Source organism: Camelina sativa, chromosome 11 (genome assembly GCF_030686135.1).
Source record: "Camelina sativa cultivar CO46 ecotype springtype chromosome 11, ASM3068613v1".
Lineage (NCBI taxonomy): Eukaryota > Viridiplantae > Streptophyta > Magnoliopsida > Brassicales > Brassicaceae > Camelina > Camelina sativa.
The window spans coordinates 1109835-1124878 of record NC_141890.1 but is presented as its reverse complement, the minus strand read 5'-3'; the positions used below and the strand labels follow the sequence as shown (position 1 = coordinate 1124878).

Below are 15044 nucleotides of genomic sequence, written 5' to 3'. Positions count from 1 at the left end.
CGAAGAGAGAGTACCGTTAAAAAAGCATCACTTAATGGGCTTATTATTGGGCCTAATTATTTTAATGTATTGGGCTTTTCTACAGAATCTGAAACCGTTAGGCCTTAAGTCATCTTTCTCCGCCTTGGCTTCACCGGAGAAGAAGAAGTAGAAATCGGATTAGTTGCAAACGGCAATGCATTGCGGATGTGCTTTCGTTTCACAATCTGCGTCACCGCGTCTCCCATTTGAATATAAAAGCTCAATTTTAAAGCTTCGAGCTTCATCAGCTCAATTCCCGAGAACCCAGATTCAGATAATAAACCCTTCAGATGAACTTCTTCTTATTAACAACAGTTTAGATAAGTCTCCGGAGAATAGAGTTTCGCTGCCGTCTCATGTGAATTCCATTACCAGCACTTCAAACCCTTTTGTCAAACACTGTCTGAAACTCCGCCAAAGCTCCTCTTATCGCCACGCTCATGGCTCTGTTCTTGTCGTCGGTGCTATCCCAATTAGGTAAATCATCACTGATCTTGTTACTCTCTGTTTCTTGATTACTTAAAGTAGTTTCCTTTTTGTTATTATTTCGTGTTTCCATGTGAATTTGAGTTTGATGGAGATGACTTTTTAATGCACTGTTCACAGGGAAGTGTGTATTTATCAAGAGCATAAGCTAGGTATCACAACTGAAATTGAGTGTCTACTTCTCCACGAGGAAGCTCAGGTTCCTCAAGGATTAGAGTCTCTAAGTATCCGAACTGTTCGAGTAAGTTCTTTGGTTATGAAGAAACTCTCTGGTGTGCAATCTACTGAATCTGTTGAAGCCATTGCCTTGATGAGAATCCCTAGCAGCTTCATTGATCTTAAAGATGATGAAGACATTGTCAAAGACTGCAGTAAATGGTTCCCTTGTGCTCACCGAGTTCTTGTTCTAGACAGCATACAGGACCCGGGGAACCTTGGCACGTTAATCAGATCAGCAATGGCTTTTAATTGGGTATACAAATGATCAGCAGCCTTTCTTCTCAATTCATTTTTTTATCTCTAATGAGAGAATCATCATAATAAATATGGCTAATGTTTATGATAGGATGGTGCATTTCTGCTTCCGGGTTGTTGTGATCCGTTCAATGACAAAGCACTTCGAGCAAGCCGAGGTGCTTCGTTTCAACTGCCTATAGTTTCAGGCAACTGGAACCACCTTAAGCTTCTAGAACGTGAGTTCAAGATGAAGCTATTAGCTGGTCATCCATCAACTACTACTAAGAAACCAAAACCTGTCTCCAGACTTAACCAAGAGTTTGCTCAGTCTGTAGCAGAGAAGCCTTTATGCTTGATTTTAGGTAGTGAAGGGAACGGTTTGTCTCAGCAGTCACGGAAAGTATGCGAGCTTGTGAGCATTCCCATGGCAGGTGAATTTGAATCTCTTAACGTCTCTGTTGCTGGTGGCATTTTCTTGTTCGTGCTTCAATCTTGTTCCGGTTTTTAATACCAAAATATAAAGAAAAACACTTGTGAATCTTATAGTTATGCAAATTAGCAATCATATAAAAAATCTAAATCAAATTTCACAAAAATATATTTAAAAAGAATAGATCAAATTCAGTAAATCCCAAAAACCCCTTTGATCTATATACAACTATAATCTCCTAACGATTGTGTAAAAAAAAAAAAAAAGAAAAAAAGAAAACCAAATCTTTACAACTATATGATTCTAATCTCTAGAAGGCTCTTCTAGACGAATGTAATCATACATAAGACCTTCAAATGGTCCTATTGCTTTAGCTTGTCGAAGATAAATCGTGTTGGTCCCGGTTCTTAGCAACCTTCCAGGGACACTGATGCTATAAAGCCGGTAGATTCCATGGATTCCATGTCTTGCTATAGCATTGTCTTTTCCAATAATACCTGTTGAGAAAAACGGCCACGTGTTCTGGTTATTGATCCAGACTTGTAAATTAGCCCGTGCAGCCGAGGCTAAAGCTAGCTGCAGTGTGTAGCTGCCTCGCCAATTTACGTATGGAAGCTGAAACACGATCTGCCATGTCGTTGGCACGTATGTTAAATCACCGGTTTTCCTGCAGAAGAAGTGAGTTAAAGTTAATGTCTATTCAAGAATTCACTGAAAGTTTCAAACTTTTTGTTTTTTTATGTAACTTCTAACCTTGTGACATGAGCGTAGAACCAGTCTTGGCTATAGTTACTAGCTCCAATTGTGTAGACGAGATCGTGATTTGGATACAACTCTGTGTATCGTTGCCACAATCCGTACTGCCTAAAACTGTGAAACAACCAAACCGGAACACTATCAGACCCAAAACCGGTTTAGCAACAATGTGAACAAGAGGATTTTAGAGACTTACTTGTCAGTTTGGTCTAGGTATGGGTTCATTGTATTCTTGTATGGCTCTGGTACAAAGTATTCTCTGGCGGTTCGATCTGGTACACCAATCTCCCATAACGTTGGACCGTTCCTAGGTGGCTCGTACACAACTCTATCTAGACTAATCTCTGACCCTGCAGCTACGTCAACACGGTTTTGGTATAGAAAGTCCCCGATAAAACCAGGAACCCATCCATACATATTGTATGTTCCCGGTCTGACGTTATCTATCGTGAAGTGACCGGTTTCGTTAGTCTTTGTCCAAAATTGATATCCCTGAAATAAAACGATCAACGATCAATAATACATGTAATCGATAATTCAGTAAGTTTCATTAAAGGTTAAAGAAGAGAGATCAAAGTGTAATAATAACACCAAACCTTAGTATTTGTCTGCCACGAACCAGCTTCTCCTGGCGGTGCTAAACCGACATATGCAGATCCTCCCGACGTCAAGAATCTAAAATTTATTTGTAATAAATATACATTTGTCAAAAAAAAAAGATACCATTAATAAAAAGTATCAATATAAATATTCGATCTGTTTATGCAAATAACTATACCTGTCGTTGACTAGGAGACGACCGGTGACGGTTCCTCTTTCGCGACGAGTAGGAAAGTCAGAGGATGCTACAAAATCGTACGGCCAGGCTTTGACCTCTATTTCGGTCTGAGAAATTAAAATAACTAAAATTAGCGTCTCTTCTTTGTAAATTACGTTAAAAATTAATTGATGAATTAAATAAAATAAAAATAACCTGTCGTTTGGCATCTTCCCATAATGAATCTGGATTGCTGATAGAGTCAGAGTTGACGTAGATAAAAACAGGACCCAAGACTTTTTTCCACGCTTCACCAGTTACGTAATGTGTCTTCATGTCCGCACCAACATAATGACCGCTTATAAAAGTCTGCGTATATTCAAACTGATTTAAGTAACTAGCTAAAAGAATTAATATATACTATACTAAACTTTTGCTGATTAGCTTTGGGTGGATCTCCTTACCGTGAGGGATGTCGGACCGACGTGAGACGTGAGCTCTTGTTTGATCGGTCCACCGGAGCGATATTCGCCGCTTGGTGAGAGGATCCAAAAGCCGACATGAGACTTGGTTGAGATCCAACCGTGCACCTTGTTGTCTTGGATATCACATGTGTATTGGTACTTGTCATCGACCTTAATATCATTCAATTTAACAATCAAAATTAGAGATTTCGGATGCACGAACAAATAAATATATAATACGTACGTGACTTCAAAAGTATGCAAAATACTATAAGCTAAGTACCTGGTTTTTTAACTTGGAGTTATGAGGATGAGTCAATTGTACAGCCTCTTTATAACCAAGAGCCTTGGCATGGCCACGATCGATGTCACGGTCAGCCTCCGTTGGCATTTCTCTTTGCCGGTTATCAGCCACCACCATGTAATGAAATCTACATACACATTTTGTTTGGAGTTAAGATAAACTCTCTATTTTCTATTAAAAAAAAAAAAAAGCAAATAAGAAAACATTGGAATCGTATAATTTAAGATACCTCTCTGGGTTGAGTTTGAAAACGAGTCGAATTAAACCCATGTCGAGTTCTGGCCACTCGGGAAGTCTCTCGAAGATTCCATATGTGTAGATTCCTGAAGTATTTGCACGTATGATATACCTCTTGTCTACGTTTAATGGAATATGAGGATCACCACGCTTCCATGTTCTAGAGAACGAAATCTCCACTTGTTCTTGGGTTTGACTGATGATTCTAAATTTGGTTCCTTCGATTCTGAACCCCCAAAAAAATAACGATTAGATCGATATGTATAAATTAAAAGGATTTAGTCAGTTAGCCACATTTCATATTTCTGTTTGGAAAAAAGAAAAAAAAATTATAAATAAAAAACAATCATCATGAAAACTAATTTATTAAAGAGAAATACCTTATAATAGCACTAAAATAAGTTTTATGGACAATTATAGCACACATTCCATAAATTTCCAAAAATAGCACTATTTTAACACATTAAAATATTTAAAATCAATTTTAAAAATTTTTTTTTTTAGGTTTGGGTTTTCAATTTCACATTTAGGGTATAGTTTTGAAGGGTAAGATTTAGTATTTTGAATTTAGGATTTAATTTTGAATAATTAAGTGGCGTTATTTTTGGAATTTTAGAAATATTGTGGTAAATTTGGAAAAAAAAATTATTTTGGTGCTATTTCTAAAAATCTCCCTTTATTAAACCCTTGTATAAGTTAGATACATGGTCTATAAATGTGAACGTGTGTTTGTGTGTTTGTTTTATTAAATAGTTATTAACTGACAAATCAGACAAAACATAAACTAGACTGTAGTTAATTACCGATCTAAGCCGCCCTGGCGAATGTTTTCTCCTTGCCACATGAGGTCCCAGTACCTACATTAAACCAAACTAATTAATCAGGACAATTTTATGTACTTGCATGACATAAGCTTATAATATTTGATTACTACAATATTAATTTAGTGAAAAAATAATCACCCTCGAGCTCGGAGATGGGGAGATAGAACATTATCGATCCCTTTGTATTTGATCCCAGTTACAAGTCCTTCAGGGCTTGAGAAACTGACTCTGATAATTCCATTGTCCACTACCACCTGAATTAAAAATTATTAGTTCTATATCTACAACTAATAATTCGATTATTGATTAAAAAAAATAACATTGCATATCATCAAATCCATACCTCTCGAGTCCCATGTCTTTTCTTTATCTGCTCCACTGTTAAAGCTCTTGCACTTCCATCTAAGTTCCTGTAGAATTATAATAGTTACCCATAATTAAAGTCAATGCACTGAATTGAAAGCGCTTAGTGTGCATACATATTTCTTATTAACTCTTAACGCAAAGAGGGAGAGTAGAATTTTTTTTTCTAATTTAAGAAACTGTAACCTCAAAAACAAGATCGACTCTTACAAGTTAATACACAAATTCAATAACATATATACGTACACACGTTATAGTTCTATGAAAAAACATTCTTCGAACTCACACGAGAATCACAATTGCTAGCAAACAAAAATCAACGAAATATGTATGAGAATTGAGAAGTGAGAAAACATGTGAATTTTTGTGTATACACATATGAACATATGAAACATATGTTTGACTGTATAAAACATATGAAGGAAAAATAAACTAAACTGACCTTGTCGGCTCAGAAAAGGCGATGGGAAGAAGAAACAACAGAAGGAAACAAATAATTAGGGAAGCTATCTTCTTCTGCGAAGCCATCTTCTCTTTCAAAATCTTTAAATCGAAATAATTAATGTAAGAAACTAAGAATAAGATCTTTACTTCTATGCATATTTATAAGCGTGTGTGGTTTGATTTGTTAAACAAAGTCCAAGACTAAACGGGAATAGGTGCACCAAAACCTAACTAGGAGTTACTTTGACTTCTGAGTTCTGACATTAGAAGTCTAATATGACTTGTAACTTGTTTGTAAGATTCATAGAATATTACGTATAAGATTTAGTTTCTGAAATTTCCCTTTTTTTTTTTTTTTTTCCTTTTGAAATAAGGAGGTTATAGGTTATAAAACGATGTAACAGAGCATTATAGTGGAAGTTTTCCTAGTGAAAGAATTATGAATTTTTCTACATCGTCTTATGTTGTGCATACACAAAGTTGTAACGTTACATTGATTGCATGAATTAAATAAATAATGTGAGAAACATATATACATAATTTTGCTTCAACAATAGAATATAATGGTCTAGTCGATCCGTGTTATATTTCTAAAATATGATCTAGTCCATAACACATACATGAGCTTGTTTCAAAAAATAAAAATTATAAAATAGCGTTGTCCATAACACACATTTTTGTTTTTAAAAAAACTACCTTAAAAGTATTAACAAATCCTAGACATAATATATATAACTCGTTCTAAAAACATTGGTATTTTGCCACTATAAATATTTCTAATGGCTATTTTAACTTTTCAGAACTCTCGAAAAATTAGTCCAGATTTGAATCTGAGATTTATCGCAATTATAAAGAAAAAACTAGTAAAACAAAAATAAAGGATTAAATACAAAGTATACAACGTATAAATAAGTAAATATTAATTTGATTAATTTTCATTAAAAAGTAATGATAAGCACGTGAGCTCACACAAAAGACAGCTAAAATTGCATAAAGAGGGTTTGCTTGAAATTTGCAATCCAATTAATAGAGAGAGCTTTTTTAGATCCGACCCGACGATGACGATCGTTAAACAGTCGTTGTTCCCCGGCGGCGGATCTTCGCCGTTATGTTCACTCAAAAGCTCACTCCTCACCGTCGCTGTTCTCACTTTCGTCTCCCTCTTCTACCTCTCCCTCAATTCCTTGCGCACTTCGCCGCCGTCTCCGGTCGTGGTAACGCCGATTCATGTTCCTCAGACCTTCGCGAAGGAAGACAAGACCGATAACAACGACGACGACGGAACAGCACCGACGACGGGAGAAGAAAATTATTCCGATGTTTATCACTCGCCGGAGTCTTTCCGATTGAATTACGCCGAGATGGAGAAGAGATTCAAGGTTTATATTTATCCCGACGGAGATCCGAACACGTTTTATCAGACGCCGAGGAAAGTGACTGGTAAATATGCTAGTGAGGGTTACTTCTTCCAGAACATTAGAGAGAGTCGATTTCGAACCCTAGATCCAGAAGAGGCTGATCTCTTCTTCATTCCAGTCTCTTGTCACAAGATGCGAGGCAAAGTAAGAGTTTCGTGAAATTAGGATTTAGAAAGATGAAATTTGGGAATTAGCTTCGATTTTGGTGTTTGTTTTTTGCAGGGAACGTCGTATGAAAACATGACTGTGATTGTTCAAGATTATGTTGATGGATTGATAGCTAAGTATCCTTATTGGAATAGAACCTTGGGAGCTGATCACTTCTTTGTCACCTGTCACGATGTTGGTGTGAGAGCATTCGAGGGATCTCGGCTTCTGATTAAGAATACAATTAGGGTTGTGTGCTCACCGAGCTACAATGTTGGTTTTATTCCTCACAAAGATGTTGCTTTGCCTCAAGTTCTTCAGCCTTTTGCTCTCCCTGCCGGTGGGAATGATGTTGAGAATCGGTAAACTAAGCCTCCTTAGTCTTTTTTTTTTTGCATTCAGCTGTCAGGAGATAAGTATTGCTGATTCCGAAGTTTTTTTCTGCCTGTGTTTGTTAGATACATCCAGTAATTAACCATAAGTCCTCTCTCTTCGATTAGGTAGCTCTGTAAATGTTCAAAGTTTATATAGCTTTGCTGTTTACTTCCCCTCGGATACAAGTAATTTAGATTGGCTGGATCTTGTGATCGGCCAGAGGCTTTTCAAGGTTCTTAAACTAGTTAGATCGTGGAGTTGTATTTGTTGGCTCGTTTTCTTATCATTCTTTTATGTCAATCTGGAGCTTGATTTTAACAGTTGCATCCTAAATATTACTAATACTGTTGAACGGTGGTGTTACAGGACAACCCTTGGTTTTTGGGCTGGTCATCGGAATTCTAAGATACGGGTAATACTTGCCCGTGTGTGGGAAAACGACACAGAGCTTGATATTTCAAACAACAGAATTAACAGGGCGACAGGGCATTTAGTGTATCAGAAGAGATTTTACAGGACTAAATTCTGCATATGCCCTGGCGGTTCTCAAGTCAACAGCGCTCGTATAACTGACTCGATCCATTATGGATGTATCCCTGGTACATGTTCTTATACTCTTTCTGCACTCATCAGAACACTATACCTTTAAAGAACCTGAAATAATAATGCATCTTGTTATTTCTGTCGGCGTTTTATCTTTGGACAGTCATATTATCAGACTACTACGACCTCCCTTTCAACGACATCCTGGATTGGCGAAAATTTGCGGTTGTACTCAGAGAGCGAGATGTCTATAACCTTAAGCAGATCCTCAAGAACATACCTCAATCTGAGTTTGTTACGTTACATAACAACTTGGTGAAGGTAAAATTCTCACCCTTTTCTTCAATTTTGTATACAAAGTGAGCTCATGAAGACAGCTAATTAGTCTTGTTAAAGTGAGATCATCAAGACAACTGATTAGTCTTGTTGTTGTGCAGGTGCAGAAGCATTTTCAGTGGAACACACCTCCTGTCAAATTTGACGCATTTCACATGATCATGTATGAACTATGGTTACGCCACCATGTCATCAAGTACTGATGGAAGACTTTTTTTTTTTTTTTGTTCTTTTTCTTTCTTTTCTTCAACCGCATAGGTACAGTTCAAAGCAAAAAAAAAAAAAGCTAGCATGTACACCTCTTGTAAGTTTTAATATCATAGCTTATAACAGTAACACGGAACAACAACATTTCATTCTTTGAGAAAAAAATTCATTATTTTTGTGTATGTATACTCTCTGTTCCATCCTGTGGGTTAGTCAGTTTCTTTATTCTGAACATACGCAAAAACACTGGAGGGGCTATCACTATGACGTGACGTTGCTAGAGAAAAATGATTTTCACCCACAAACCTGCAATAAGCTATTGAACAACTGATATTAGTGCTGAAACATCTCTACTTAACAACATCTGCAACCAAAAATCTGAGCAAATTTTCTTGGCAATGAGTAATCAGCTTGCATCTCAGGGTCCATCTTCATGTCCTCGACTCTTGTCCACGCATAAACACCTCGCTCTTCCTTACTACCCGGTACAGTGTTGTCCAGTATGAAAGCGACTAGAAAGGTTACAACCATATTCAGAGATAGCACCGCGTTCATGGCAAAATCAAGCTGCAGTTTGCATACGAAGAGAGTTGGTCGTCCATTGTCCAAGAAAATGCTAATCAAGGCAACGAAAGGAATGTGGCTTACTTGCTCGATACCCGTTTGGAATGGTCCGCTTGACGCGGCTCCAAAAGGCAGGTAATAGCTTGGTAGTATTAGACTGGATAGCGGCTGGTACTGCTGGAAGTAAGCAGGTATGGATAACCCAAGAAACAGTGAGACTCCAACTATTGTTATGTTCCTAAAGCTTGCTGTTTGTGTATACCGTAGATTCGATAGACCTAGAGCCACTGTAAGTGCCCACATAAAGCATAATACAGAAGCAGCCAAAGCCTGTGGTATTGAAGCAAGAATCGCGCCTATTTTTCCTGTCAAATTTAAAGAAAATTACACAAAATGGAGTAAAAGGTGTGACAAAGATTTTACACTTTGGATCATTCATTGGATGATGCTTACCTAAAAATGACAATACTATCAAGAACATAGCTCCGATCGTCAAAGCTCTTCGACTAGCCACCTTGGTGATGTTGATGGTATGAATATTTTCAGTTAAAGTGGTTGATCCGGTTCCTGAACCCCAGATCCCAGCCAATAAACTGCAAAAACCTTCTAATGCAATACCTCTACTGACAATTCCCCGGGTTGGACGCTTAGCATTCACTAACATAGACGCAGAATGATATGTTCCAACCTACACAAGTGCACCATCTCCAACATTTTAGAAGCAAGATCACACCTTTAAGGGAAAAAAAACAGGAATGGCAACAAGGAAAGAGTACCTACCGAATCCACAGATGCAACCAAAGACACAAAGATCATAATGATAGAAGTTCTCATGTGAAAATTTGGGAATCCCCATTGAAATGGATAAGGGATTCTGAGCCAAGAAGCAGTTCTCCAAGCATTTGAAGCATCTGTTCTGCAATGCTTCATAGTATATGCATGCTTCTTACACTCATTTATCAATATGTTAGAGCTCGGTATGTCAGCGTTGCAGCCTCTGTAGTCATATGCCCCACCAACAGTTAAAAAGAATGCATATGTCCATATGATCAGAGCACTCAGTGGCACCTGACAACATATGATAGCAAAAACAAAGGCCTGATTCCTCGAAAAAAGGTTTACTATTTGAAACTTCAAGTTAACAAAGGACAAACTACATACCGCGTAAATCCGGAATAAGCGATGCCCGAAGAGTGAAACTCCACGGAGATACTGAAACGTAGTTAAGATTAAAATCAGTGCTTTACCAAAGAGATTGAGACATGCGTCTACTATTCAAGCTGAGACAGTTTCTTACCAATGTGAAAATGAGAAGCAAAAGTATCAATGGAACGCTGATCTCAACACAAGTACCGGCTTGTGGAAATCCATAGCTAAAGAATGCTAATCCCACTGCAGCTACAGTTGGAGCTACTACGACAGGATTAATACATCTGAAAAAATAGAGTTTTAAGAAGAAAATGTTGTATCTGTTAAGGTCTATATAACTAAACCAAGAAACTTCGGTGTTTCTTGAGTTACCTAAGAAGAAGAGACATGAGACCACCGAATCCCAATATGCATTGGAATAATGAACCAACAATTATAGCCCCCTGTAGTTCTCTCATTGTGTCCCGAAATTTCTGCGCGAAATAAAAAAAAAAAAACACCAGTTTCATCGCAAAAAGTTCCCAAGAACTCAAAACGCTCCTATCTGATTTATATTTTGTAAACTTACATGCTCTGTGAGGTTCCTAAACTCCTCAGAGTTAATGACAACTAAAACCGGGGCCAAGTAAACAAAGGAGCTTCCTTGAACCAACGGAAGCCGAGTACCGAAATAAGAGTGAAGTATAGTTGTCACTCCAGTGAGAAGCAGCATCGTTGAAATCACTGCGGCAGTATCTTTCTATCATCATAAAAAAAAAGTCAAATACTAATCAAGAACAAAACAAAGAAGCTTCTCAAGTACGTATCCATGGAAGAAGAAGAAGTAGCTTACATTAGAACCATCCATGGCTGGTACAATGACCAGAGGAATAAACACAAGTGAACCAACAAGTGAGAGATAGTGTTGCAGACCGTAGTAGATAAGTGGAACTGCAGTTCAAATTCAAGAAAATAGAATCTTCCTTTTATTTGATTGACCACAAGTAACACAAAATGTAACCGTTAAAGAAGCTGAGATTGAAAAACTAACCAAATCCAGGATTGTCTCTAAGACCAAACTTGATCAGAATGGGTTTAGGCCATTGTCCATCTTCTGATGATTCTCCACCGCCTGGATAATAAAACCCATTTTCCAAATCCTTATTGAGTTTCCCGCCTTCACACTCCGTCTCCGACGTTGCCTCATTCCGGTTCAGTCTCCTCTCTTCTTCCTCCTCCCTAGAACCGGGTGCAGATCCGGTTACGTGCTCGATTTCGGGTCTACTTCGTCCCAAAATCGGGTCGACCTCGGTTTTATGAGACGACGACCCAGGGAGTGTTTGATTTTGATCTCTACCTTTTTGCAAACCAAAAGCAGAGCTTTCAGTACGAGTACTCGTGCTGGTTTCACCGGAGTAATCGGAGACAAAACCAGATTTTTTGGCCCACGATCTTAAGTCTCTCGGATTCAAATCCTTTCTAGGTAAAAAAGGTTCTACTCTCTTCAAGAATACACCGAACTTTCTCTCGCCACCACTTCCTTTACCCTTGTTACCAGTATCCGGATCCAAACCCGACCCGGAATCCATTGTTTCGAAAAAAATACTCAAAGATTAAGAGAGACTAGAAGAAAAGCTTGTGAAGTAAGCTGAGCTTTTTAAATTCATTCTCCAGCTTCTTCCTCTCCTTCTTCTTCTTCTTCTTCTTCTCTTACTTCCTTTTTTTTTGCCAACTTTTTTGGCTCTCAAGCGAGAAACAGAGAGCGTAACGTTACTTCTCTCTCTTTCTCACTCCTGTCGACATCAGCGGTTTTGTCTCTCTCTACCTCTAATTAATATGACTAAAGTACCCTCATTATGTATTATATTCATGATTAGAGCTCTAATAAAAAAGCTTTGCTTTAAGATTAAGTATTCAACATTAGCAGCTTAATGATAATTTACTACTTATGACGGTGGGGATGCTTGATAACATGGACCCCCTTGCCTGAATCCTCTCAGTCGGTCAGTCCATATTGATGTGTACAAAAACAGAAATTATTGTTCTTACATCAATTGTTCTTCCTATGTTTCTTGACATCATGAATCGATCCAAAGCAAAGCATAATAATGTCTCTTACTGATTAGTCGATTACTAAAAGAATCTGAACATACAAAATTTAGAGAAACTCTTCCTGTATCCCCGATTCCAATATTTATTATACAGAGAATTACAATGGCTTGTCTTATATACAAAAAAGAACAGTCATAGTTAATATTACATACAATCTCCAATCACCTCTATCTCAGTCTTCAGGAGGTTATGATACAGGACAAGATAGATTACAAGAGTATATACATCACTCTTTTTTTATTTTTTTTATTTTTGTATTTACAAGACTTTACAGGAATTTCCCATCTCAATTCAATAAATCCCATTCACACCATCAAATTTGTTCGATCATCTTGATATGATGAACCCCTAGCACTGTCTGTTACTTCCACCAATCCTTTCTTTCCAGGATCTATGTAATTTGCTCTCCACCCTCTTTTTCTTGGATTTTGATCTGTTTTCTGAATGTAACCAATCAATCTTAATATGGTGAACCCTCAAGGCTAAAGCTGCTTCTTCTTCTCCATAGCTTTTCCAATCCCACATCAATGTATGCAAATACCCATCATCTTAAATCTAAACCATAAAACTACTTGTGTTTTTTTTTTTTTCGTTCTCTCTTTTTCTTTTCCCTTTTTTCTCCTTTTTTTTTTTTTGAGTTTTCAGGATTAATGTAGACACTAAAATGAGAGCGAAATAGAGAAACTAAAACTAGTACTAACTAAACTACAAGGGAAAGGGACCTGGTCAAAGGTTCTGCAGAGATGAAAGCCATTGTTCCATGTAATTCTTCCCATCTGCACATTTTGATAAGCAGCAGAAAATCAAACTGAATCAGAAAAGTTTGACCTTTGGATTATAGAATAAAAAATATTGAAACATCAAACTACAAAGACTGTGGATCATTCATGGCTTTTGGGGGATCACAAATATCAACAGCAAGCAAGATCAAACACCAAAGCATAAGCATTATCTAATCTATCAAATCCTAGGAGAGTAGTAGCAATGGTAAAACCAAACAAAGAGCACAAATCGGGGGGGGGGGGGGGGGGGGGGGGGTGATCAAACATACCAGGAGGCAAACCGCTGGGGAGATTCTTGACAGCACTGAGGAGCTGGTTATTAGTATTACTAGAGGCTTCGACAAGAGCTCTGTAACAAGGAACCAGCACTAAGAAGCCACCATCATCTGCTTCATCATCACTTTGGAAATCAGGTCCATGAGGCTCAGTCCATCCAACAGACCATTCAGGTCCATCACCAGCAAGAGCAACAGATTCAGAGCCAGACGAACCAAAGCTCTCAACTTCTTGAAGATCCTTTCTTTTATTATTATTAATATTAGCAGCTCGAGTTATCATCTTTGTAGAAGGAGGAGGAGGAGGAAACTTAAGAGCTTCAGGTTCTTTGTCTTTTCTACCTCCTCTTAATATCCACCATGGCCAACTACTTGGGATCGGTCTCTTCATCATTTCAAGAATCGGATTGTTTTCTCCACCATTTAAATCTGGTGAAACGATCCCAGAAACCAAACAATATTGAATACCTTTTTTATTATTATTTATAAATCAACCTAATTCAGTTCTAAAAAATCAATTAAACAGTTTAAAGAATGAACAAAATCTTTAAAAAAAATCCTCACAATTAGAATGAAATTTGATAAAAGAAAAAAAAAAAAAGATTAAATTTTGTTAAATCTCTTAGCTAAAGATTTAAGCTTTCACCACCATTGAAACCCCGGAGAAACAAAGAATGTTTCACCCGGATTTGGAAAGATTATGTATATGAAGAAGATGAAGAAGAAGAAGAACCCTAGAATTTGTAGATTTTTAAAACCCAAAAAAAAAAAAAAAAAGTGTTAATGGATCAGAAAGCAGAGAAACCCTAAAATTATCTATCGTCTCCTTCCATCATCTCTCTTATCCCCCACCTTTCTTCTACTCAAGTCGTCTTCGTCTGCTTCAATTTATATAAATCTCTTCAATCTTTTGGATTTAGTTTAGATCCAACGGCCACAAATTCTCTACCCAATCATTATTAAACTACAATTTTTTTTTTTTTTTTTAAATATACTATTTTGATTGATTGATTGATAGTAAAAAGATTTGTTCTATTAAATTTTAAAGTAGAGAAGAAGAAGGAGACGAGTTCTTATCCAACCGTTGATTTAATGACAAGTGGCTCCTTACAACCGTACAAAAATTGATGATGAATGATGATGTTTGTCTTTCTTTTTATATTATCCAATCGTTTTTGCGTGTGTAGGAGGCTTTAGTTACCGACAAGTGGCGTACTCATCTCTGCCTTTTGCTTCTTCTTTCTAACTTAAACTCGCGGAGATTACGAGGATTAATATATCAAATCTTCTTATATGAGTTAAGAGATAAGAAGAAGATGACTTTATAGTTTATATATAGTACTGCTTGTTTTGATGAACGTTCTAGAAATATTGCTGTGATTGATTATGCCTTTGACCACACAATTTGATTTCGCTTTCGCTTCTTTGTAATTATATAACGTGGGAACTAATCTTATCAAAACTGGAATCTCTCTAGATTAGTTTAACTGGTCCAGGAGAATCTTCCATATTTCAATACAAAACAAATATTAATTAAGATATATTCATAATTCGTTGACAAATGATATGTAGTATATAATTCATGGGCTGGGGATGATCTCATAATTAGTAAAAA

General features: G+C 37.1%; 5 protein-coding genes across 7 annotated transcripts; 2 read left to right on the top strand and 3 right to left on the bottom strand.

The window, feature by feature from the left end:
• The first annotated feature begins 120 nt into the window (after window positions 1-120).
• Window positions 121-1559, top strand: LOC104720955 (uncharacterized). Its single transcript, XM_010438853.3, has 3 exons — window positions 121-498; window positions 628-979; window positions 1073-1559. The coding sequence occupies exons 1-3, from the start codon at window positions 176-178 to the stop codon at window positions 1469-1471; spliced, it is 1074 nt and encodes a 357-aa protein (XP_010437155.1). The 5' UTR covers window positions 121-175; the 3' UTR covers window positions 1472-1559.
• LOC104720957 (uncharacterized) lies at window positions 1540-5665 on the bottom strand. Its single transcript, XM_010438854.2, has 13 exons — window positions 5541-5665; window positions 5079-5145; window positions 4874-4989; window positions 4715-4768; window positions 3904-4137; window positions 3654-3801; window positions 3371-3541; window positions 3123-3275; window positions 2928-3034; window positions 2746-2824; window positions 2346-2641; window positions 2147-2263; window positions 1540-2060 (listed from the first exon to the last, which is right to left on the bottom strand). Exons 1-13 carry the CDS (start codon window positions 5624-5626, stop codon window positions 1697-1699), a joined length of 1992 nt encoding a protein of 663 aa, XP_010437156.2. The 5' UTR covers window positions 5627-5665; the 3' UTR covers window positions 1540-1696.
• Window positions 5666-6517: 852 nt separating this feature from the next.
• LOC104720953 (putative glycosyltransferase At5g03795) lies at window positions 6518-8752 on the top strand. Its single transcript, XM_010438851.2, has 5 exons — window positions 6518-7104; window positions 7183-7469; window positions 7849-8081; window positions 8189-8346; window positions 8463-8752. Exons 1-5 carry the CDS (start codon window positions 6601-6603, stop codon window positions 8562-8564), a joined length of 1284 nt encoding a protein of 427 aa, XP_010437153.2. The 5' UTR covers window positions 6518-6600; the 3' UTR covers window positions 8565-8752.
• On the bottom strand, window positions 8718-12162 carry LOC104720954 (nucleobase-ascorbate transporter 11). The gene is made up of 10 exons (XM_010438852.3): window positions 11312-12162; window positions 11114-11211; window positions 10850-11020; window positions 10654-10754; window positions 10430-10565; window positions 10294-10344; window positions 9913-10200; window positions 9586-9820; window positions 9217-9497; window positions 8718-9135 (listed from the first exon to the last, which is right to left on the bottom strand). The coding sequence occupies exons 1-10, from the start codon at window positions 11847-11849 to the stop codon at window positions 8923-8925; spliced, it is 2112 nt and encodes a 703-aa protein (XP_010437154.1). The 5' UTR covers window positions 11850-12162; the 3' UTR covers window positions 8718-8922.
• A 255-nt stretch (window positions 12163-12417) lies between these two features.
• LOC104720952 (uncharacterized) lies at window positions 12418-14736 on the bottom strand. 3 transcript variants are annotated; one of them, XM_087471590.1, is made up of 3 exons: window positions 14512-14736; window positions 13424-13858; window positions 12418-13148 (listed from the first exon to the last, which is right to left on the bottom strand). In XM_087471590.1, exons 2-3 carry the CDS (start codon window positions 13821-13823, stop codon window positions 13099-13101), a joined length of 450 nt encoding a protein of 149 aa, XP_087327716.1. In that variant the 5' UTR covers window positions 13824-13858; window positions 14512-14736; the 3' UTR covers window positions 12418-13098. The 3 variants fall into 3 exon arrangements, with proteins under 3 accessions (XP_087327716.1, XP_087327715.1, XP_087327714.1); XM_087471589.1 differs by having other exon boundaries at window positions 14282-14558; XM_087471588.1 differs by lacking the exon at window positions 14512-14736 and having other exon boundaries at window positions 13424-14439.
• Window positions 14737-15044: the final 308 nt, after the last annotated feature.